Source organism: Cervus elaphus, chromosome 16 (assembly GCF_910594005.1).
Source record: "Cervus elaphus chromosome 16, mCerEla1.1, whole genome shotgun sequence".
NCBI lineage: Eukaryota > Metazoa > Chordata > Mammalia > Artiodactyla > Cervidae > Cervus > Cervus elaphus.
Genome location: NC_057830.1, coordinates 9184137 through 9208574, shown reverse-complemented (window position 1 = coordinate 9208574; position 24438 = coordinate 9184137). Strand labels below are relative to the sequence as shown.

The window sequence follows — 24438 nt, the reverse complement described above, 5'->3', positions numbered from 1 at the left end:
GGTGCTGTCTCTGCCTAGATTTCTGCTGCCAGGGTCAGCGTTCCATTTCAGCACACACGAAGCTGGGATTTTTTGGCTCTCTCAGCAGCAGCAGTCCTCAGGGCTCTGAGCGGATGGAGCCAGCAAGAGGTGTTTATGAATCTGATGTTTGTAGATCTGGTGCGTGTGAGCTCCTGGAGTCCTGTGCTTGGGCCAAATTGGTGCCCAAGCCATGCTGGACAGCCTACCTGCTCTCTTCCTCCAGGGAGGAGAAGGAGAAGCTGGGCTAGACCTAGGACTTGCAGCTGTGGTCCAGGGCCAGATGGTCGTCCTGGACACAGTGAAAAGGGCAATTAATAGTCTCCTTCCGGGGCCAAGGGCCAGAGTGAGGATGGCAGGAGATGGGATCTCCAGGGTCCTTGTGTAGGAACAGCCTGAGGCTTTCCAGCAGCTACAGCTGGGGATTAAGCTGTGAACAAAGTAAAAGGCTGCAGGGGTGGGTGGGTGGGGGTTCTGTGTGGCCAAGGGCAGGGGAATTCTTCCAAGCACTTGTGGGCATTTATCTGACCCCCTGGGCACACACTAGGCATGGTAATTTCTTCTGACCCTGGGCCACTGATGACCTCCATCATACCTCTCCGGGAAACAAGTATCCAGAGTTGCTCCCTCTTTTCTCTCCTGGCTTTATTAAAACAAAACAAAATAATCCCATTTTATACAGAACTGTGATTTATGTTTCGTAATTTGCATAGCCAATTTCATGTCCTGAAGATGGCTCCATTACATTTCCCACACACACATTTTTCATTTCTGGGGAAAGTTCATGCCCCCTCCCCAGCTGATCTCCTCCTCCCATCCCCCCAGTCTCATTATACTTTGTGATGAACAGTCAGGACATGGAATTTCAGGAGTCTACAATTCGGTTTTTATTGGAACCTGCAGCAGGGCTCGGGGCAGACTCTGACCCTCCCACTTCCTGCTGCCTTGTGGAGTGGCCTCCGGGCCGGTCAGTTGGAGAAGCGCAGCAGCTCCTCGTCCCCTGTGGACACAGAGAGGCTCGGGGAGTAGGTGTGGGGTCACCCAAGGGTCTGTGGTTGGGGGCGGTCAGGGCATGGGGATGCCTCAGGGAGGAGGGAAGGCAGCCTGGACTGAGTTCGAGCCTGAGCCTGAGGCCAGAAACTTCTGCTTGCCAGGTGCCTTGGTAACTCCAAGATGCATTTCACAGGATGACCTGGTTTTTTGCCTCCTGATTTACTTTAGGCACCGTTTTTCCGGTGGGGAGATAAGGCACGTAAATCTTCAATGGCTGCGGCTTCTTGGAATGCTCTTCTTGTTATCATCGCAGCATTACCACCGTTACTAGTACGGGCTGCTGCTAGATGGGTATGAACCAGGCGAGGCACTGTGCCGCCTAGGAAGTGGGTCCTTTGTCCCACTTTACAGAAGAGAAAACTGAGGTTTAAATTGGTACAGCCCGCGGGGCCACAAAGGGGCGGGCATGACTGAGCACGAAGCACTGTAACAGGGACAGACATGGATTGAGATGGCCCAGGGATCTGAGCCTTCAGGAAGCAGTGGCTGGCAGTATTTGAATCATTTGAGTAACGATGTGGCCAGTCCGAATGTGGCAATGAATGCCAGGATTGGAGCCCGGTTCTGGCCCACTCAACCCACCGCCTCCCCCTCTGCTCAGGCCAGCACCTCCCCCCAGGTGCCCCATCCCAGCTGGGGTAAGGCCTTGGGCTTGGTCCCATTTTACAGGTGGGAAGCTGAGAGAGTGGGTGTGTTGGTCACCAGGACAGAGTCCAGGACTCAGCTCTCCAGATCCCTACCACCCACCAGGGCTCCCCGACCCGGACTCCGGTGGCCCCTCAGCCCCGCCCGGCATTGCGGAGCCTCCTACCTTCACCAGGAATGCCACAGTACTCCTTACACTCCTTCTCCGAGTAGAATTTGTTGCCATTGCCCTTGCAGCCCCCATAGTTGAAGCGGACGCACTTCCCCTTGACGGCATCAAACGCCCAGAGCTCGACGTAGGCTCGGCATGGCCCGGGGACTATGGGGAGGTTACAGGCCTCTGCGGGGTGGGGGGGAGCAGAGAGCCTTAGAAAACCTCATGATCGCTGACCTGAGACCCCCGGCAGGGCCCCTATCCCCTGGAACACCTAGACCTAGAAGACATACGTGCTGAGGGTCACCCACACCCAAGTGTTCGATTCCTATGCCTTCAGGACACTGGCCCTGGAATTCCACCGCTGGAGCATCCTCTCTCGGCCACCTGTCCAGCGGGCAGGCGGTCTGCTGGGAGGACAGGAGTGGGCAGGGCAGGGGAGATGGGGTGGCACTCACCCACGGTCCGGCAGGTCTGTAGACACTCCTTTTCCGAGAGGAAGTTGTTGCCATTCCCCATGCAGCCGCCATAATCGAAGGTCTCGCAGGCCATGGACGTACCGTTATAGAAATACCTCTTGAACAACCCCAGGCAAGGCCCTTGTGAGTAGCCCAGCTGGCAGGAATCTGCGGAGGGGCAGAGCAGCAGTGCTCGCGGAGTGCTGACTGTGTGCCTGTCACCAGGCCGGACACGTCAACGGGTATCACCTCATTTAGTTTTCATCTCTGCATTAAGAGGAATCATTCTCAACCCGTTTTAAAGGTAAGGAAATCGACTCCCTGAGAGGTAAAGAGATTTCCTCAGGGTTACCTAGTGCTGAGATTCCAAGTCATATTTGTTGGACTTCAAAAACCCATGCCATAATATGAGGCGTTGCCAATGACCCAGAGGCCCGGCATCCCCCTTTGGTCTTGTCTGCCCAAGAGCTCTGTAAAGATGGTGGGTGAGGCTACATTCACCAGCATGCATGCTGGCAGCCTGGCCTCTCTGCCAGATGTCCCAGCCCTGTGCCTTTGCTCTCATCATCCTGCCCCTAGAATGCTGGAATGCCTTCCTGCATAAACCATACCTGGACATAACATGAATTCTCCTTCATCCAGGAAGTCCTCCTTGACCACTTCACCCCTCCCTTTTCTGAGCTCCCTCAACTCTTTAGCTGACCCTCCTCTTTCAAGTCCCTTATTTTCTTCCTTGACTGCCTTCTCTACTAGACCAGAAGGTGTGTTTGTCCATGATCCCAGTGCTCAGCAGAGGGCCTGGGGGGTGAAGCAGGGTCAGGGTGGTTCAGTGTTTGCTTAGAGTTGAAGAGTGATAGGTCTATCAACTACACACGTGTTCCCACAAGGGCCCTTGAGGTCAGCTCAGCAGGCTGTTATCCCATTGTACAGATGAGAAAACCAAGGCCAGGAGGCCACGAAGTGAAACAGGCCAAGAACTCACTTCTCATCACAGAGCTGAACGTTTCTAAGCTCAGGGACCATGCCTTATGCTCCCCTCCCTCTCTCAACAATGTCTGGCACAGGGCAGAGGACGGGATTTGCCTTTTCTAGGCTCGGTTCTTCATTCTAGTAGAAGAATAAGAAAGACTTCATGGTGATGAGGGCAGCTGGAGTGAACCAACTGTGGGCCCTTCCTCTCTGGAGTGTGGCAGAAGGGGGTTTAAAAAAAAAAAACAGAGAGTGATACTCACCTTCTTTCTTGCTGAAATTAGTTATTGGTTGTCCAGCCCCCGAGCCTTCCTCTTCCTGGGTCAGCACAGCCCGCCGAGCCCTCTGGGGGAAAAAACAGAAGAAGCTGTTTCAGGGACGTAGTCACGGTTGTTCCCCTAGACCCCCGGAATGTAAAATGCCATTTACTCTGAGGATCAAGGTGTAGACAGAAACACAGCTACTAGACTGATGAATGGCCTGTTTTTCCCAAAGCATCAGGCTTCCCAGGTGGCACTAGTGGTAAACAATCTGCCTGCCAATTCAAGAGACAAGGGTTCAGTCTCTAGTTCGAGAAGATCCCCTGGAGGAGGGCATGGCGACCCACTCTACTATTCTTGCCTGGAGAATCCCATGGACAGAGGAGCCTGGCAAGCTACAGTCCATGGAGTCGAAAAAGTTGGACACAACTTTGAAACCAAACAACAAAAACAACTGGCTAAAACAGAAGAGGCAGGAGACAGATAAAAAGAAGCGGAACAGAAACTATCCAGACCCGCTTCAGAAATCTCATTCAAGGTTGAAGGAAACGGGAAGATATTCTCAAACAGGGAAGAATTCCAGGATTAAAATACTCAAAACTTCCTCGAACACAGCACTTTGTGAAGAAATGGCATTAGATTAATAGAAATAATAACTCAGGAATGGTGAAGCTGTGTTGTATTCACTAGGAGAGAATGTAGAATCCATTAAATTATAGAACTATTACTAAATGTCTGGGAATTGCAGAGACAGAACAGAATGGGAATGGTATCAATCTGGACACAGTAAAAGAAAAAGGGAGGAGGAGATAGAACACAGTTTGATAGTAAAGACGACTGTCTACCAAGTCCCAGAGACAATAGATACCCTCTAAAAGTGTTTACTTACATTTAAAGTCGCTCAGTTGTGACCCCAAGAACTATACAGTCCATGGAATTCTCCAGGCCAGAATACTGGAGTGGGTAGCCTTTCCCTTCTCCAGGGGATCTTCCCAAACCAGAGATTGAACCCAGGTCTCCCGCATTGCAGGCGGATTCTTTACCAGCTCAGCCATAAGGGAAGCCCAACCTTGACAGAGCATTCTTTAAGAAATAAACCTCTTGGCAAGGAGAAATAATTATTTGAAGATTTTTTTTAAACCTTCAAACTTCAGATTTTTTTTTTAATTCAAGTAAAACAACAATGAATGCCTTTTCAAATTCAGGAATAGCATCTGGAATGAATCCCATTTAATAACAGCATATCTAAATCTGTGCATCTGTCTATCCAACTTTCCTTCCCCCTGCCCCTCTCCAGGTGTATACAGGTCAAGATTCCTGGAATAAGGTGAATGCTCAGAGTTTCTAGGTGGTGCAATTTTTCAAAACTTGTTTTTTATACTTTTTATACTGCATTGTTTTAATTCTTTATAATGAGAGTATGTTAGCTTTATAGTAGCAATGGTAATTTTTCTTAAAAAATAGGAAAGCAAAGAAATATGTTAACCATGAATTCTATGTAGAAATAGGACATTATTGTCCTTTTTTGCTTTCTTTCAGTTTTAAAATTTTTTTCAGTTGCATGCAACAAATTCTGGTAAATTCTCTTTTCATTTTCATTCTATTACAAGTATTTTCTAACCTTCCTTGTTACGACTTCTTAGATACACCCATCATTTAAAAGTGAACATCTAACTTCCAAATACATGGCATTTTTGTCTAAAGTATCTTTAATATTAATCTCTCATTTTGATACTAATTTCTTATTTAAATGCTTTCTTCTCTGCAGTCACCCTCTGTGTTTTCTCCAGTCTAACTTTATAGAGGCTTTCAGTGGCTAAGTCAAAGATTTCTGTTGGTAAATATCACATTGCACTTGAAAATATGTGGATTATTTTCAAGTGTTTTTCGATACTGATTTCTAACATAATTCCACAGTGATGAGAACAGACTCTGTATGATTTCAATATCTTCAGACCATGAAACTTTTGCGCCTCATCTTATGTCCCTTGATATGTTCCAGTGTCTCCTAGGTTATAGTCTATGGGAACTTGAATAGAATTTGTATTCTGCTGTTGTGTGAAAACTATATAAATCTTAACTATGTTGAGTTGGTTTTCAGTGCTTTTCGGGTCTGCTGTCTCCTTCTACTTCTCTGTATATTCATTCTATTAATTTTTGAGAGTTAGATACTGAAACTCCAACTAACAACCTTAATTTATATATTTAAAAAAATAATTGTAATGTATAGTGGAACATATGTAACCTTGTTCTGTATTTTCCAAGTCCCTTGTATATATGTTTATATACTTTCATAATTAAAAAAATTAAGATTAAAGTGAAAAAAATTTCAAAAATATGTTTCTAAAATAAATACATGTATGTATTTTTACACACACACACATAGACACAACAGTAGACTAAATTAGTATACATAATTTCCAAATAATCAGAGAAAGAATGAAGACTTAATCAATATGGCAAAGGCAGGAAAAGAAGGAAGCCCCCCAAATCAAAAGTCAGCATAGAAGAGGCACTGGCTTGAGAAGCTGCTTGCCCTCAGGTTTGCTGTTTTTCAGAGCTCAATTGACTTTATTTTCATCTATTGAGTATTGAGTATCTTTATCTCATTATTGAGTCTGTCACTGCTTTTAGGCAGTCTTCTAACATGTCACTGGATCCCAGCACCTGGAAGGTAAAGGTAATCACTCCATTCCACAGATGAGGAAAGGGGCATCCGTATGGGGCAGCAACTAGCCTCATGGCAGAACTGAGATTGAGCCCAGGTGGGTCTGACTTCACAACCCATGCCCACTGCTGCCTGCTGTCAGCAACCCCACCCACCAGCACGGCAGGGGACCCTACGCGGGCAAGGTGGGGCTGGGGCGGGGGAACAGAGGGGCTCACCGAGAGTAGAGTGGGCTCTGGATCCTGCTCTCCAGGGACACATTCGCCTGAGTCAGAGGACAGGAGAGAGAGGGAATAAGACCCAGACAGGCTTTGCTTCTTCCACAGAACTAATGGCCATGCGGCGGGCGGGCCCCCTCTCTGGGACCTGTCCCGTGCACCAGCCCACTGCAGGGACGGCTCCACCCGCACGGCTTGCTGAAGGTCATCGCTGGAAAAGCGATGCAGTACCACTGTTGCCACCCTTATTGTCTCCATCCCGCCACCAGCATCCCAAGGCTGACATCTATCCAGCACTTACTAGAAACCACGGTGCTACTGTATTTAACGCCTTTATCTCATTGACCCCTCAGAGCAACTTCTAAGGGGGGGTACACATTATCATCCCCACTTTACAGATGAGAAAATGAGGCTCTGAAAGCCACCTGAAGCCGCTCAGCTCAGTTCGAAACTCGGGGCTCTAACTCCTACCCTCTATTACCTCCCAAGAGGGGGCCCTGGATTCTGGCTGTCCCCGCACTTGGCAGGTGGCCGCAGCGTGAATGCTGAATTGGCTCTAGTCTCAGCTCTGCCAGGTCCACGCCGTGTGACCTGGAACTAGTCCAGGGACCCAGCGTGCCTTTTCTATAAAGAGACGAGGGGAAGTATAGCCCAGTTTCCCTCAAAGGGGGGTGGGAGAGACCCAGGGGCTCTGGGGGCCACAGAGGACGAGGAGGGGACAGAAGTGTGAGATGGGGCAGGGTGCCGTTACCTCTGTCGGGCATGGTGAAGATGGCATCCTCGGGGATGCCCACACCCAGGGCCACCTCCCTGAACTCCTCCAGCAGGCTTTCCCGAAGCTGCGGCTCACGCCCTGCAAGTGGGAGGCAGGGGAGATGCCTAGAACCACAGGGGCCAGGGCCGCCAGGGCCTGGCATTATTTTGCCCAGGGATTTTCATTTCGGGGACATTTGAGACCTACTGACTCAACTGGGTCTCTTTGGCACCCTTACGGAAAGCTCAGCTCCAGAAGAGGAGGAGGAGCCTTCCCAGGCTCCCCATTCCAGGTCTCCCAGCTCCCCACCCAGCACAAGAGTGGTTCTTTAAGGGCCCAGAGATGCTAGAATTCTCTGGATATTTTGAGATCAAAAGAAGAGGCTTCAGCCTCAAAGGGGAGACTGAGCTCTACCTCCTCCAGGGAGAGTAGATGTTTCCACCTTTCCCGTAACTGGAGTTTTGTTGGAAGGAAAACGCAAAACTCCCTGAGCTTCCCCACTTCATTTCCCCAAATGACAGGTCTCCTCCCACCCCCAGCTCCAGGTCTTTACCGTAGAGCTTGGCAGTAATGGTGGGTCCATGGCGACGGCTTAATTTCTTGGTCAGAAAAATGGCATACTCATCGTAGTTGGTGTGGACCACATAGGACTCCATGGTGATGTTCCATTCTGCATGGAAGATGCAGGAAGATGAAAAGATCAGTGGTCAGAAGGCTTCTATCCTGAGATCCTTCACCTATTCACCCACATATCATCTATTCATCCATCCTTCTGTCCACCCATCCTTTGAATATTTCGTTTATCTATTCGTCCATCTTCACTCTCTCTCTCCATCCATCTCCTCCATAGATTCATCAATTAATTTATCCACCATCATTTCATCTGTCCATCCTCTCTGTATATCAGTCCATAAGTACATCCATTTTCCTTCCTTCCCTCCCTCTTTCCTTCTTTCTTTCCTCCATCTGTTAATCCATCAGTTTATCTATTTAACGATTGATTGATTACTCAACTAATCTACCATCACACATATATTCACTTACCATTTTTAATTCTCTCACTCATTTATTTACCCAACCATTCATCTACCCAAACATTAAAGCCCTGACACAATTATTTGATGCATAGAGCAAATTTAATAAACATTTGCTGGATTAATGATAAACTCAAGTCCATGTCTGTCTATCCCTTAGCACCACACACACCGTACATGGTAGATGCTTAGCAAATTGCTATCAGTAGATCGCAGATGGCTAAACAGGAAGACTGATGAAACCTTGATGTTATCCTCAGCACTCAGAACCATCACTTGAATTCAGTAATGTTTTCAGCTCATCACTTAAAACCAGCCCTTGATGAGCGTGTACATGGTGGGGCAAGGGTCATGAGGGTAGGGGCTAGAGACAGAAAGAGGAAGAAGGAGAAGGAGGGGGGAATTTGGAGGGAGGCTAGATGACATTGCAGAAAAATGGGAGGAATGGTTGTAGGGGCAGAGAGGAAGAGAGCTTAAGACATCAGGCATTTTTTTAGCAAAGGAGAGAACTGCGCGTGTCCCCTTTGACTCAACTTACTGGCTTTGTGAAAGAGAAACTTCCCATCAGTGCTTGTCTTCTCATAAGTACCAGAGATCGATTCACAGACACCTTTCCTGGAAATGAACAAACCAAAAGAAAGATAATATCTGGTAGAGACCATTGTCCTGACACCCCGCTCTCCTGCAGTGTCTTTCCAAATACCTTTTTTTTTTTTTTTTGTAATTTGGAAAGTAGCATTTCCAAATATCTGGTTTAATTCTCCCACCAGTCCTGAGAGACATCTGTTTCACATAAGAGAGCAGAGGGACTGAGGGAAGAAAGGAACTAATTGATGCCATCCTCTTGGCAAACCCAGCACTGAAAATCAGCTGCCTTAACCAAATCTGCACAGTATGCATATACGCCAGGAAATCAGAACGATTCATTAACACCTTAATTCATTTATTACTTTGTGTCTCTCTTTGCCTCATTTTCCTCATCTGAGAAATGGGGATAATGATAGTTTCTACCTCATGTGGTGGGTGAGAGCATCAAATGAGATATTTTATGCAAAGAGCTTAGAGTAAGTACTATGCATACATTAACTACTATCTTTACCAGCTGAGTTACCAGGGAAGCCCATTATTGTTATAATGATTATCGTTTATCTTAATAATATTTAACGAGCATCGTCTATGTGCCAAGTACTGTGCTACAGGCTGGGGATTCAGAGAGAAGCAGGGGAGACCCTGTCTCCTCATGGAGCATTGGACTGTAAAATCCAGTGAGGGGGGTGGGCAGGCCAAAGGCAGATGCAGTCGGTGTGGTTACTGCCACGTGGGGGGAAGCACGAGGTACTCAGAGAAGGCACATAACCTGAACCTGGATAGGTGGAGGGAGTCGGGGAGGCCTTCCTGGAGGAAGCAACAAAGAACCTGAGTCCTGGAGGATCCCTAGGAGTTAGCGCAGGAAGCGGGGAGAGGTTTTCTAGGTAGAAGAAATATTCGATGCAAAGTCCCAGAGGAAGGAGGGTTCCAGAAACTGAAAGAAGATCCAGCTAGGTGGGTCAGAGAGTATGTGGGTGCATGGGGAAGGGAACAGTGAGCTCTTGGGAGTCACAGAGGGCTGGAAGGCTCTGCTGAAGGAGTTGAAGTTTATCTCAAGGGCAATAGGGAAGGAACTCTGGAAAGGTTTAAGCAGATTTGAGTTTTTGAAAGGACTTCCTGGCTGTGAGGTGATGAGTGGATTAGATGGAAAGCTGGAGGTTAGAGGTGGGGAGAAATGTAGAGAGGATACTATAGATAACGGTAGGAAAGAAAGGTGAAGGTGACTTGGTCCAGGGCAGTGGTGGTGAATAGGGAAGAAGTAAACAGGCTGGAGGGAATAAGAAAGAGCAGGGATAAGGCTGGATGGTGGACCGAATGGTCGTGGCAGAGGAAAGAAGAGTCTAGGACATCCACCAACCACCCAGCTTTCCAGGTTGTGTAGAAGTGCCTTTCCTGAGCTAATGGAAGGCCAAGGAGCAAGAGTAGATTGGAAAACAGGCAGAGTGTTGGGGGCATTGCCCTTGAGGTGTAGATGGGACAGTTAGTATGGACTGCCCCAGCGTTAGGAAGCAGAGAAGTCTGGCCCTCAGGAGTGAGTCCTGGCTGGAAGTAGAGACCTGCTACTTTCCAGGACAGGGTGGAGGCTGAAGCCAGGGTGGGGTTGGGGGTGGGGGTGGGTCCCAGTCCTCTAACCCCATCCCCACTCACCGCCTGTGAGTGTTGGTGACGCTGATCTCCTTGTTCGTCGCCCCCTCTTTCAACACCAGTGTGCTCACGGTCATCTTGTCCTTGAACCTCTTCAGCCATGGGCAGGTGGAGCCCACGGCCACATTGAACCACTTCCCATAGATCTAGGAGGCAGCCACAAGCCCTAAGCATCTGGACCTGGACAAGACTGGGAGGGCGTCTGTCCCCCTCCCCCCTCTCAATGACTTCTCCTCCTAAGTGATCATGTCTTACAGATAACTGGAGGCTACGAGGCTTCCAGGGAGGATGGAGCCCTGATGATGGAACTCCAGGCATCATGGCTGGCTTAGGAGAGAGATGGCAGGTAGACCCCACCCCGCCCACTGGCAGAGGGCCTGACTCTGCTGAGATGCAGGCTCTGGGCTGCTCACTGGATAGGGTCCAAATCCCCATGCCCCAGGGTCACCATCAACCACTGCTCCCCAAGAGCAGGGTCCTGTCTCTTACTCCTCCAGGAATGGGGTGCTCACCACCTTGCACACAGCCCGTACCTCTGTGTTAGAAAGTAACTCCTTTCCCTAAGCTGAGCCTGACCCAGGACGAGACTGCTGCCTCTAGAAAGAGAACTTAGGTGTCTGCAGACCCTTCGCCATCCCAGACCACCAGAGACCTGTTCCTCATGCCCCGCTCCCCACAACCCTTCCTCATTGCTAAACGTAAACAAAACCCATACCACGGCTACGAAGGTCAGAAGGAACCTGGGGCGGCGGTGGAGGGACAGGCTTTGCTCAGGTCACCCAGCGATTCGGGCGGAGCCGGGGCTGGACGGCAGACTTCCCTTGCACAGCGCCCTGCCCAGGCCACTTAGTCCCCCCAGCCTGATTTCTGTCCTGATCCTCTTATCCCCATGATCCTACAGGTAGGGCAGAGGGCCCAGGATGGGCTGCCAGAGATGTTGCAGCGGAGGTGAGCAGTTAAAGGATGAAGGGATGCAGGTTAGGGGGTGGGCGGAAGAGTCACACAAAGCCAGGTGCTGTTGGGGGGAGGCGCTGCAGGGGCAGTAGGACTTGGCACCAAGCCTTCTCTGGGTGGGTTCTCATCAGAGCACAATTTCCCTTGGAGTCCAACAGTGCAGGTTCAGACTTCAGGATCTTTGACTCAGAATGGCAGCCCAGAGTCCCACCAAAGGGTGAGCGCAGAGTTGCAGCTTCAATGAAATCCTGACCGTCTGAGCAGGAGGAAGGACCCTCAGAGACCCATCCCTGGAGTTCCAGATGCAAAGAGTGAGACCCCAAGGCACATAGGACTTGTCCCTCTCTGCCAGCAAGGCCCAGCCACTCAGACAACCTACAATCATTGCCAGAGACGCCAGTCTTACCCTAGACAGGTCGAAGTTCTCCTGCACTTGAATGTCATCAGGCAATGTGGGCACGGGGCTGGCCTTCACCGCCAGGCAGGCGGTCAGTAACAGCAGCAGGCCCCTGAGACTCCGCATGGCTCAGGTTCCTCTGTCTGGGGTGTCACTCACGGGCTTGGCTGGTCTGGGGATGGAAGAGCCACCAGCTCCCTGCTCAAGGCAGCTACGGACTGGGGCTGGGAAAGGGGCCTGCGGCTGTAGGTGACCTTGCTGTTTGCCCTGCTCGGCCAGGACCAATCAGAGCCCCAAGGCCAGGGCTGATCGATCCTTTTTTGTACCCTGGCCGGGGTCACAGCCCCCAGGGGCCAGGGTAGCTGTTTCAGAGGAGCCGCTGGTCATATGCAACCTGGCCCTGGTGCAGCTGGACGCTGGGTTCAGGCATCACAAGGACTTCCCCAGAAACTCCTCGCCTGTCCCAGGCAGGATGGGAGAGGCGGGCAGCCCAAGCCCTTCCCGCTGAGTCATTCCACCTGTGAGCCAGGAGGACAAGCCCAACGGGCCTATTTCCCATATGAAAAAAAATCTAGGGCCTGGGGAGAGTAAGTGGCTTAGCAGAGACTATAAGCAGGTCTATGGTGAAGCTAGCTTCCCTTGTGGCTCAGATAGTAAAGAATCTGCCCGCAAGGCAGGAGTCCCGGGTTCAATCTCCAGGTTGGGAAGATGCCCTGGAGAAGGGAACGGCTACCCACTCCAGTATTCTTGCCTGGAGAATCCCATGCACAGATGAGCCTGGCAGGCTACAGTCCATGGACTTGCAAAGAGTTGGACCTGACTGAGCGACAACACCGCCACCATGGCAAAGATAAGACTAGAGCTCAGATGTCCTGTCCCCGGAGCTCCTTCTCTGACCCATGGCTTCCCACAGCCCTAGCAAATAATATTAATAGTAGAAATAATAATGCTGCTGCTGATGCCCACAGCATCGAGGCAGTGAGCACCTAGTATGGACCAGCTATTCACAAGTACTTTACACCTGCCCTGAAATGGCTCATCCCCACAACAGCCCCATCAAGCAAGTGCTGTTTTCCCCCTTTATAGACAGGCAGCCTTTGATGGTGACTGAGAGCGTGGGCTCGGGAGCCAGGCTGTTTCTCTGTGCTGCTCACTGGGGGAGGGGGTGGCCTTGGGTGAAAGACTTTACCTTTCACCACATCTGTGTCTTCATTTGAAAATGGGATAGTAGCAGTTCCTGTTCAGAACATTGTCATGAGGACTGAAGAAGTTCATGCTTGCAAAGCACTAGGATAGTAGCTGGCACATGGCGGGAGCTGAATGTGTACACTGAGGGTTGGATAAAGTCCCCTCCCCACAAATTCAAGTGCACCTGGGACCTCAGACACCTTACTTGCATATGTAATGAGTTCAGATGAGGTCCTACCGGAGGATGATGAACCCTCAGTCCAAGGACTGATGTCTTCATAAAACAAAGAGGAGGGAGATTTGAACTCAGAGACACATAGGGAAGATGGCCACGGGAAGACGGAGGCTGAGATTGGAATGAGGCGGCTGCAAGCCAAGGAATGCCAAGGGCTGCTGACAGAAGCTGGGAAGAACAAGGAAGGATTTTCCCCTAGAACCTTCAGGAAGGACGTGGCCCTCCTGACAGCTTGCTGTCAAACTTGCAACCTCCGGAACTGGGAGAAAAAGCAGTTCTGTTTTATTACACCACCCACTTTGTGGTATTCTATTAATGGCAGCCTTAGGAAACAAGTCAGCATTCATTCCCTTGAAATATTTAACAGGAATTTTTAAAAAGCAAATCCATTTGTCTCCAAAGATCAAACTCTTGCCAGTGATACTGCAGGTCCTCTCTGTTTTTTAAATTTTTTTTTAAATTGTGAAAGTATGATGACAAATTTACATGAAACTTGGAAAATACAGAAAATTTTTTTTAAGTAGATAAATGAAGATTTTTAGTTGGAGTTTCAATATCAAACTCTCAAACATTAACAGAATGAATATTCAGAGAAGTAGGAGGATATGAAAAGCACCGAAAGCGCTATTAGCCTGAAAAGCATGAAAGCGTGGAAAGCACTGAAGCAGTTTTCAACCTGAAAACCAATTCAACATAATTAGGATTTATACAATTTTCACATAATAATAGGAACCAATTTCTATTCAAGTTCCCATAGACTGTAAGCCAGGAGACACTGAAACACATCCAGGGATGTAAAACAAGGTGCAAAATTTTCAGTCTAAAGATATTGAAATCGTACAGAGTTTGTTCTCTTATCACTGTGGAATTATATTAGAAATCAATACCAAAAGATATTTGAAAATGACCCACATATTTTCAAGTGCAATGTGGCATTTACCAAGAGAGACCGTCAACTTAGCCATTGAAAGCCTCAGTAAAGTTAGACTGAAAAAAAACACAGACGGTGATAGCAGAGAAGAAAGCATTTAAATGAGAACTTTGTATAAAATGAGAAATTAATATTAAAGATATTTTAAACAAAATCCCATATATTTGGAAATTAGATGTCCACTTTTAAATGATGGGTGTATCAGAAAAATAAATAAATAAAAATTAAAAAAAAATAAATGATGGGTGTATCAAAGAAACAATAACAAGGAAGATTAGAAAATATTTGTAACAGAATAAAAATGAAAAGAGAATTTACTAGAATTTGTTGCATGCAGCTGAAGCTGTTCCATGCAATTAAATGCAACACGGAGTCTTAAAAAAGGTATGAAAACAAATAATGAACACCAGCATAAAATTTTGTGGGGTTTGAACAAAATCTGTACTTTAGTTAATAATACTGTGAAAAGTAAAGTGTTAGCTGTTCAGTTGTGTCCGACTCTTTGTGACCACATGGACTGTAGCCCTCTAGGCTCCTCAGTATCACTTGTTAATCTCCCGATTTTTTTTTTTTACAACATAGTATTTCTTCATATTCTCAGAACTGGACTCAAAGTTTCAAGCCTCATTCAAATTTTCTTAGATCACTAAGATACTAAATTTTCTAGACTTTAGGCAGTAATACTAGATGCCAAAATACATGGAACTATACTAAAGTTTTGAGTGAATATAAATTAGAAATCTAACATTCTGTTAGATTGTGAACAGATTTTACTCTGTTCACACTGAGTAAAACAACAGGAATCAAAATGTCATAAGGTTTTCAGCTAGGCAAAAATACATAAATTTTCTAAAATACATATATTACACATACTATATATATTTGTTGTTGTTCGGTCACTAAGTTGTGTCCAACTCTTAGACTTCATGGACTGCAGTGTGCCAGATTTCCCTGTCCTGCACTATTTCTCGGGGTTTGCTCAAACTCACATCCCCTGAGTCAATGACGCCATCCAACCAGCTCATCCTCTGTCATCCTCTTCTCCTGCCTTCAATCTCTCCTAGCATCAGGGTCTTTTCCAGTGAGTCAGCTCTTTGCATCAGGTGGCCAAAGTGCTGGATCTTCAGCTTCAGCATCAGTCCTTTCAATGAATATTCAGAGTTGATTTCCCTTAGGATTGACTGGTTTGATCTCCTTACCGAGGAACTCTCAAGAGTCTTCTCCAACACCACAGTTTGAAAGCATCAATTCTTTGGCACTCAGCCTTCTTTATGGTCCAACTCTCACATCTATACAGGACTACTGGAAAAACCATAGCTTTGACTAGACGGACCTTGGTCAACAAAGTGATGCCTCTGCTTTATAATACCCTGTCTAGGTTGGTCATAACTTTTCTTCCAAGGAGCAAGCATCTTTTAATTTTGTAGCTGCAGTCACCGCCTGCAGTGACTTTGGAGCCCAAGAAAATAGTCTGTCACTGTTTCCATTGTTTCCCCCATCTGTTTGCAGGGAGAAATATCAATAATCTCAGATATGCAGATGACACCACCCTAATGGCAGAAAGTGAAGAGGAACTAAAGAGCCTCCTGATGAGGGTAAAAGATGAGAGTGAAAAAGCTAGCTTAAAACACAACATTCAAAAAACTAGGATCATGGTATCTGGTCCCATCACTTCATGGCAAATAGATGGTGGGGTGGAAATGGAAATAGCGACAATTATCTTCCCTCTTGTTCACAGCGTTTCTCAAGCTTTTATGGTTTGTTTCATGGTGGTAGTGAGGAGGCAGTCTGAATTAAAAAGGGCGCAGACAGCTGAGAGCCAGTAGCCTTGACTTGTTCGATACAACTTTGGGGATGACCTTCCCTCTCCGAAGCCCACTTTTCTCACCTGTAAATGGAAGATAAGAATCCCTGATCTGACAAGAGATCAAGTGAGCAGTGTGTGTGAAAGTACTCTGTAAACAGTCCACTGCCTCGCCTGTGTGATGGTGTCAGGATGTCTGTCTTTGAAGAAACCAAGCCTGATACAAGAATGAAAAAAAATCACAATGAATCATGAACAGGAACAGAGCCATCCTGTGAAGGTTGCCCCCAGGGTATCACATGGCTCATCTGATCTTCACAGAGGGTCTACATTGTCAGGACTGTCAACCCCCCGGCCCCAAGGGAAGCCTGACAGCCACACGAGTAGAGAAGAATCCCGGCCTCTTTTGGTGCAAAATTGTTCAACCAGCCACACAGCCCCTCCTGGGGGAGGGGAGAGGCCGGGAGGATGGGCCCAGGATGTTGATCTCTTCTCCCACCTCCAGAGATGTTTGCTCTCCTGAGATTATTAACCAGAACAAACAGTGAGAGCAAACTCTGACAAAGCCCACCTGGACTTTGAGCTGCTTTTTAAAAATTAATCCTGAACCACAAGGACGCAAGGCCGGCAGTAAACAGGAGTGCTGACCCTCTCCCCCCTCTAGCCCTTGGGGTGGAAGGAGAGAGGCTCTGGGGCCCCTGTCCTCCTAAAGGATCCAGGGTCCAAGGGTTCACTGAAATTGGCCAGGTCCCAGAACACTTTCAAGGGGAGGGCAAGGGCCTGACCACGCAAGAGGGCTTCGAGCCTCAGAGCCAGCGCAGGAGGGAACAGAGGCCTGTTTCAGATGAACACTCTGGGCCCCCGAGAAGGAAAAGAACTTGTTCATGGTCCCCCAGCTTGGGAGTGACCGAGCTAGAGGTCAAATGGGCCTGACTCCAGAGCCTAGGCTTTCCCCCATCCTTTATTCATCCGTCCACTCATTCATTTACCAAACATGCTCTCCAGGCTTGGTGCTGAGGATAGGATGGAAAACAGGACACACTCCCCAGGAGCGGGGGCAGGGGTGAGAGAATCTGGCAAGATGAGTAGGAATCAGCCAGCCAAAAAGGCATGCATGGGGTGGGGGTGGGGTGGGAGGAGGAGAGGGTATTCCAGACAGAGGAAACAGCAACTGTAAAGGCTTAGAGGAGGACGGTGGAGATAGAAATGTATATGGAATGCAGAAACGAACAAGCCAAACCACAGGTCTGGAGCTTGGGAGACAAGAGAGATGTGGAGTGAGCCAGGCCAGGGAGGTGGGGAGGACCAGCAGGGAGGACTCTGATGCCAGCTCAAGGGGATTGCTGGTTGTCTGGAGTATCTGGGGAGCCCTGGTGCGTTTTCAGAAGTGTTCCTGGATTTATAATCAGGAGAGATGGGTGAGGAGGCAGTGCAAGTGGAAAGCTCAGGAAAGCAACTCACTGGGAAGTTTTCCAGGAAGAAGGAAGGGGCCGGAGCACTGGGATCTGGCAAATGGACCAGCAGGGACATCAAAGACATTAGGTGGCAGTGGCCAAGGTCGGGACCTTCCTCTGCTAATGGAGGAAGGGGGTGGCAGGGAGACTTTGCCTCCCCACAGCGAGGTATCCAGCTGTGGGCCTCATTCCAGGGCCTGACCCTGCCCACGTCGCTCAGACTCAGAGCCACAACCCTTCCCTCCAAGGAGAAGCTGGAGGCGGCAGCACCCAGGACTTCATGAAAGTGATGGAGGAGGCGTTATTCTCAGTGCCTAGCTCTGCCTAGGTTTTGTTTCCCATTCCTGCCGCAAAGAGCCAGGCCACCCACAGGCTTGAGTTCCAGGCCTGTGACTTGTTGGGTGACTGTGGGCAGTCTTTTCTCTCCTTGACCTCACCCTCCTCCTCCGGATTCCTGATGCAGGTATAATATCATGTGACAGGGGTGAAATAAGCACGGGGTATGGAGCCTTTGTGAAAGTACTCCCAGGGTACACGTGGGAGGGACCAGTGTCATCACAGGCACTTAGCCCAGCGCTTGGTTTTAGGTAAAGGCCCCATAGGTAGCAGAAACCACAGGCAAGAAGGTGTGAGCACTCCACGTCCACTAGAGGGCAGCAGAGAACGTCAGAAAGAAAAGGAATTTGTCCACAGGTTCGTCCTTACAGACCTGGAGGCGGAGGCCAAGAGTCAAGGCCAGCCGAAGCGGTAGAACCAGGGTTGGAATCCAGCTTTCCTTGCCCCAGGCCTGCTTACACCCCTCTGATGAGTGTAGAACACTCAGCTTCTGCCTTGCCTATCCCCACCCCGGCCACAGACCTGGATGCTTAAATGAGCCCCCTTTAAAACTAGCTCCCTATCTGGAGAAACTATTGTCAGCTCTGTTCGGTTCAGTTCAGTTGCTCGGTCGTGTCTGACTCTTTGTGACCGCGTGGACTGCGGGGCGCCGGGCTTCCCTGTCCATCACCATCTCCCAGGGCTTGCCCAGCCTCATGTCCATCGAGTCAGTGATGTCATCCGGCCATCTTATCCTCTGTCGTCCCCTTCTCCTCTGCCTTCAATCGAGACTATTATAGATAGGTATTTTAGAGTATACTTATTGTTAATAGTTTATTTAAAAGCTCATATCACATTTACATTTTTGAGGAGCTTTCTTTCTTATTGTTTTTAGAGGTACTTTCTTTGTTGACAAGCTTGTGACAGATAAAACAATATAGCGATTTTTAACTTATAATAAGCCTAGGCACAATGACAAAAAAAAAATAAAAAAAAAATAAAACTAGCTCCCTGCCCAGTGAATTCAGTTCTCCTGGTGAACTAGGATTGGGTGTTACTGCTATTGACCACAAGGGCTGCGACCACTTGAATAAGCACTTAGGTTCATAATGTGTGCCAAGTCCAGTGCTGAGGACTCAGCAAGCACGTCATATTGAATCCTCTGGTTAAGGTTCCATCATTTCACTGTGATGGTAGCCCATTTTGCAGATAGGGAAATCGAGGCCAAGAGATCAGATGACTCAGTGTCAAGGGTCACTCAGCCAGTGAGTAGTGATCCAAACCCAGATCTGTCTCCCTGACGGCCGAGTCACGCTGCTGACCTCCCAGATCCTTGTCCCCTGATACACAGTGGGGCCGTGGTGATGTTCTTTCAGACACCTGGAACAGAGGGATGGCTGTCTCCCTTCTGTACTCCTTACAGCATGAGTGAGCCTGGTTCTCCCTTCCCCGGCCAAGAGCATGCTTGCTTTCTGCCACAGCAAGACTTGACCCTTCTCTTCTTCCTCAGAGACCAGCACTGTGCTGGCCACTTAACAGCAGCTCAGAGACCACCTGATAATCAACTGCCTTAGAACTGTGAGCAGAAATGTAGGTCAGACCCCAGAAAAGACCACCCAACTAGAAGACAGCTGAGGGAGACTGGGAGATTGAAATCACCATGGCCAAATCCTTGAATCACGACCCATGAATGAGTGACTGAGGTATTCCCAGACACCATTTTAAATGCAAAGGTCCCTTGAATCGCTGATTTTGAGTTATCCTGTGCATCATGCCTGGCAGGATCCCCAAGCCTTCATCCAGCAGAGTGATGACCAAGCAGCTGAACTTGCACCCAGACTGTCCTGGGTTCCAGTCACAGCTGTGACCCCTTCCTGCCTATTTGGTCTTAACGGACTTCAACTTTCTCAACCTGTCTTTTCTTCTGTTAAATGGGGTTCATAAGAACTAATAAGGGCGTATAAGAATTAAATGATGAGAAACATGTCACTTTCTCGCTCCTTGGAGAGAGCTGAGCAAATAATAAATGTTAACCCTGAGTGGAGGGTCCTCTTGCGTGCGTACTCAGTCGTGTCTGACTCTTTGCAACCGCATGGACAGTAGCCCACCAGGCTCCTCTGTCCGTGGAATTTTCCAGGCAAGAATACTGGAGTCGGTTACCATCTCCTTTTCCAGAGGATCTTCCCAACCCAGGGACTGAACCCGCATCTCCTGCATTTCCTACACTGGCAGGCAGATTCTTTACCACTGGGCCACCTGGGAAGCCAGAGGATTCCCTTGCCTGTGTGCACACTTAGTCACTTCCGTCGTGTCTGACGCTTTGTGACCCCATGGACTGTAACCCACCAGGCTCCTCTGACCATAGTATTCTCCAGGCAAGAATATTGGGCTGCTCTGCCCTCCTCCAGGGGGTCATCTCTACCCAGGGATCGAACCTGGCGGTTCAATGCAGACGGGTTCTTCACCGTTGGGCCACCCAGGAAGCCAGTGGACCCCCTTAGATGCTGTCAGTTCAGCCTTGTGATTGTGGGAGCAGGTGGCTCAGCTTGCAAAAGCAGCCCAGAAAGTGAGCCCCTTTGGAGTTGGGTGTCCTGGAGACCCCGCTGCCCCAAGAACAGAGCTTGTGGCCCAGGGCGTGGCTAGCTTTGTACCCCGGAAGAAAGGGCTCCCAGAGGAATAAACTCCCAAAGGCCTGGTCTGCATTCAGGAAGAGGACACAGGCGTTTTCCTGCTCTTTGCAGGCGGGTCTTATCTGCCCTGCATTAAATAAAGCAGGACCTCAGCAGGCCTGCCCGACTCCTGGCTGACCGAGTTGACATCACCCAGTATCCTTGGAGGGACGAAAATAGCTCTTTTCTGAAATCACGAGACAAGCCAGACTCCTTGGAAAGTCCCACTGGCCTTTCTTGAATGAAGACAAATGCGTCTCTTGTGATCAGCCTCCCTGGAAGAGTGGGAACTCTTCCCTGGTTTCCCATTGGGTGACAGAGTCCTGAATGGCTAATCTCTCCCTGGAAGAACCCGTATTAGAAGGCTCACCTTGTAGGAAGGAACCAGCAGAGCTGGATGTCAACTTCGTGAGTCTGTATAACCAGAGTCCAGATATTGATGCAATTCCTTTCCTGGAAAACAGGACTGGTAGGATATTTGTGCTGAAAGCATCCATTAGTAATAAAAATAGTAATAACAGCCAGCATGTATTTAGCACTGACCACTTGCCAGGTTCTGTCCTAAACAGTTTACATGGATTCACTTTTTTAATCCTCATATCATCTCCTATGAGCGCATTAATTTCTCATAGCATAAACCAATCTTATCCCTATTTTCAGAGGAGGACTTAGATTCAGAGAGGTTAGTTACCTTTTCCAGGCTCCCACAACCATACATTGGGCAGACAAGCTGATAGAGGCAGAGGGTTTGCCAAGGTTCTGTAGCCAGGAGACCACCCACATGAAAGGCTGGATTTTCAGGGTCCATTTCTAATTCTCTTGGTTCTGGCTAGGCTGCACAGAATCCTCCTTCCGTGGGTAGGCCTGTGAATAATTACTGTATCTCTGGAGGTGATGAGGTTTCCTCATTGGGTTAAAAGAACTTGGGAAGTCCATTCCTTTGCCTTATTAAAAACTTCTGTAGAGTCTGGCTTTGTTGGGTTGTGTTGAAATTCAGTGGAAATTAACTTCTCCAAGGAGGCTGTTCTTTCTTCTTAGTGGCTCCTGGTTGGATAAAAACTCCTCCTCTATTATCCCTTCCTTTGTGTTCCTACTGTGTAGCACTTGGCATGGTTGTTGAGCTCACCTATTCAAGGGCCAGACCATCCTAGCCCAAATCGCTTCTGCCATCTACTAGCTGTGTGACCTTGGGAAAATTTCTGAGCTTCTTCTTGTATTGGTTTCCTCACTGCAAGATGAGGATAATAATAGTACCTACTTCACAGAGTTGTTGTGAGAAATGCAACATGGATACATGGCCAATGCCGGGAATGATGCTTGGCACCAGAGAAATACGCTAATCGTTATTATTTATTTCATTGCATAGCAATTGTCACTTTGATTGTCCTTTTCTCCCACTTGACTGGAAGCTCTCTGAGAATAGAGCAGTGGCTTAAGGTCGGGCCAGGGTCCTCATGCCTAGTAGGCCAGGCCTGGTCTTCAAATAAGGACTTTGGCTCAGTGGTGAAGAATCTGCCTGCAATGCAGAAGACGTGGGCTCAATCCCTGGGTTCGGAAGATCCCCTTGAGAAGGAAATGGCAACCTACTCCAGTCTCCCTGCCTGGAAAACCCCATGGACAGAGAAGCCTGGTGGGCTACAGTCCACGGGTGTCACTAAAGAGTGAGATACGACTTAGCAAATAAACAACAACAAAATGTACAAGGAGTTAGAGATAGTGTAATCTGAGCCAGGGGCTGAAAGAACATTCTCGAGGAAGACACTTGTGGCCAGCAATTTTTTTTTTTTTTTTTTGGCTGCCCTGGGTCTCCTTTGTGGCTCTCGGGCTTAATTGCCCTTTGGCATGTGGGATCTTAGTTCCCCGACAGGGGATGGAACCTGTGTCCCCTGCATTAGAAGGCAGATTCTTAACCACTGGACCACCAGGGAAGTCCCTATGGCCTTCTTTGCTGGCCTGTAAGCGTGGATGTCAGTGATGGCCAGGGAGCTTGTAGGTCTGTTGCCAAGTAGGCTTAGGATCCAGGTCTCCTGACTCCAGTCACAGCACCAACTCGTTTACAAGTTCTAGTAACTGTTGCTCCTTGTTTCATAGCAAGACTACTCCCACTTACCCAACTGCACTCCATTGCATTTGCTTAAAAAATTCAGATCATTTTTCAGGAATTCAGAGAATTCCCTGGTGGTCCAGTGGTTAGGACTCTGCACATTCACTGCTGAGGACGTGAGTTCAAACCCTGGTCAGGAATCTAAGATCCCATAAGCTGTGCAGCGTGGCCAAAAATAAAATTTAATAAATAAAATTAAATAAATAAATAAAGGAAGACAAGTCTTTGGAAGCTCCACAAGGAGACAGAAACAGGAAACATAATCTAAGAGGACACAAAATAGCCCTCAAAGGGGCTGGAATCAAGTCAGTTTGGTGTACAAAACTGAATTAATATGAGTTGGGGCAAATGTGTCATTAGACAAAAGGAAGAAAGACCCTGAGAGAGAGAAGGCAGGATGTGAGAGAAAGCTGATGCAGATCGAGGGATGGGGGTAAGACGTTCTCATCAGGCAGATCTTCACAAGCTCTCATGTTCTCTCCACCTCTTCGGGTCTACCTTGGGGTTGGTCACTGAGATGAAACCTCATAACCTTTTAAACCCAAGCATGCACAGGAGTGCTCTTCCTGAAGTTTCTCTTGTCCTACTACAATGTTTTCACCATGCTCCCCATTCTGCATTGGCTAAGAGTTAGTGTCCCCAAGGATCTGGAGAACTGGATCAGAGCTCTAGACATTAGGTTGATCTCTGGATTTGACAGCATTCTAGAAACTCACAGATGGGCTTCCAAGCACTGGTAAACATCCTCATGCTTAGCTAAAGATTCTGGAGAACCCCTCCCAACTGCTACACAGTTTTACAGTTTCCAGGAACTCTTCTAGGGATTTGGAACTCTGGGAAATTCCCACAGCCCTTCAGGATTTCTAATAGCTGTTCCAGTTCTAATGTATCAGAGACTTTCTTCTAAGTTTGACAGTTCTGGAGAACTGCTACCCCATGTCATGGAGGACAGAGAACGTCCCCCAATTCCAGCATTCTGGGGAAAGTCGGAAGTGTCCTGTGGGATCTACAGTTCCAAGTAATGATGACAATCCTGGGATCCTGTGGACTTCTTCCAGGTTTAGGGATTCTGGACAAGCTGCAGTTCTTGAGTAAGGATGGTGAGAGGGAGGTAGACACACGGTATGTGACATGGGGATGGTGAGGACTCATCGCTTTCAGTCCTGTATCTATCTCTGGGAAAGTAAGTAGGGATTTTGCTGAACTGGAACCAGGAAACTTGAAAATCGTGGCTGGCTCCAGCAGGAGAAGGAATTGTCCAAACAAGAATGAACCGGCCATAGCCAGGGTCCCTCTGGGTGGTCCCTGTCCGTGTTTCCCAAGGCGGCCAAGGAAAGCTTTCATGCTCAGTTCCAGGGGCCTCCTCCGCCTGAGGCTAGAGACCTCCCAGCAAGCAGGGGCACAAACAGTAAGTGAGATAAGGAACCTCGGGCGTGGATGAGCCCAGGCTCAAACCTGCCGAGCCACACAAGCTGATGCAGCATCAAAATTATCTAGAGTAGAAAAAGGTGGCTTTATGGCAATTATTAGGTTCACCCTCCTTCCACCCTTCATGTCTCTGCAAAAATGTCACCTGCATGAGACCTTTCTTAATGCCCCTGTTTAGAACTGCACCCGCCCTAACCCGTGGACTGCCCTCCTGTCTTTTGCTCCATAGCCTTTATCACTATCTGATTTCCCATGTCTTTTGCCCATTTTCTTGTTTCTTGTCTGTGTTAACAGTAAGGCTCCTTATTATGCTCCTTACTGTTAACAGTAAAGCTTCTCAATGCTGGCCCAAAGTGGGTTCTCAATTTGTTAAGTAAAATTTTTTGGAACCCAGACTGTCAATTCCATCAGGTCGTCACGTTGACTGAAAGCAGCTTTTGGCTAAACTGTCCACAACAGACAAAGCCTTGTGCTGCAATCTTTCCACGCGTCAGTG

At 48.3% G+C, this 24438-nt stretch overlaps 1 protein-coding gene across 1 annotated transcript; it reads right to left on the bottom strand.

Moving 5' to 3' along the window:
- Positions 1-881: 881 nt before the first annotated feature.
- LOC122673050 (alpha-1-microglobulin/bikunin precursor) lies at positions 882-12260 on the bottom strand. Its single transcript, XM_043870626.1, has 10 exons — positions 11824-12260; positions 10467-10609; positions 8770-8846; positions 7751-7867; positions 7195-7296; positions 6444-6490; positions 3561-3642; positions 2329-2496; positions 1883-2056; positions 882-1018 (listed from the first exon to the last, which is right to left on the bottom strand). Exons 1-10 carry the CDS (start codon positions 11938-11940, stop codon positions 987-989), a joined length of 1059 nt encoding a protein of 352 aa, XP_043726561.1. The 5' UTR covers positions 11941-12260; the 3' UTR covers positions 882-986.
- Positions 12261-24438: the final 12178 nt, after the last annotated feature.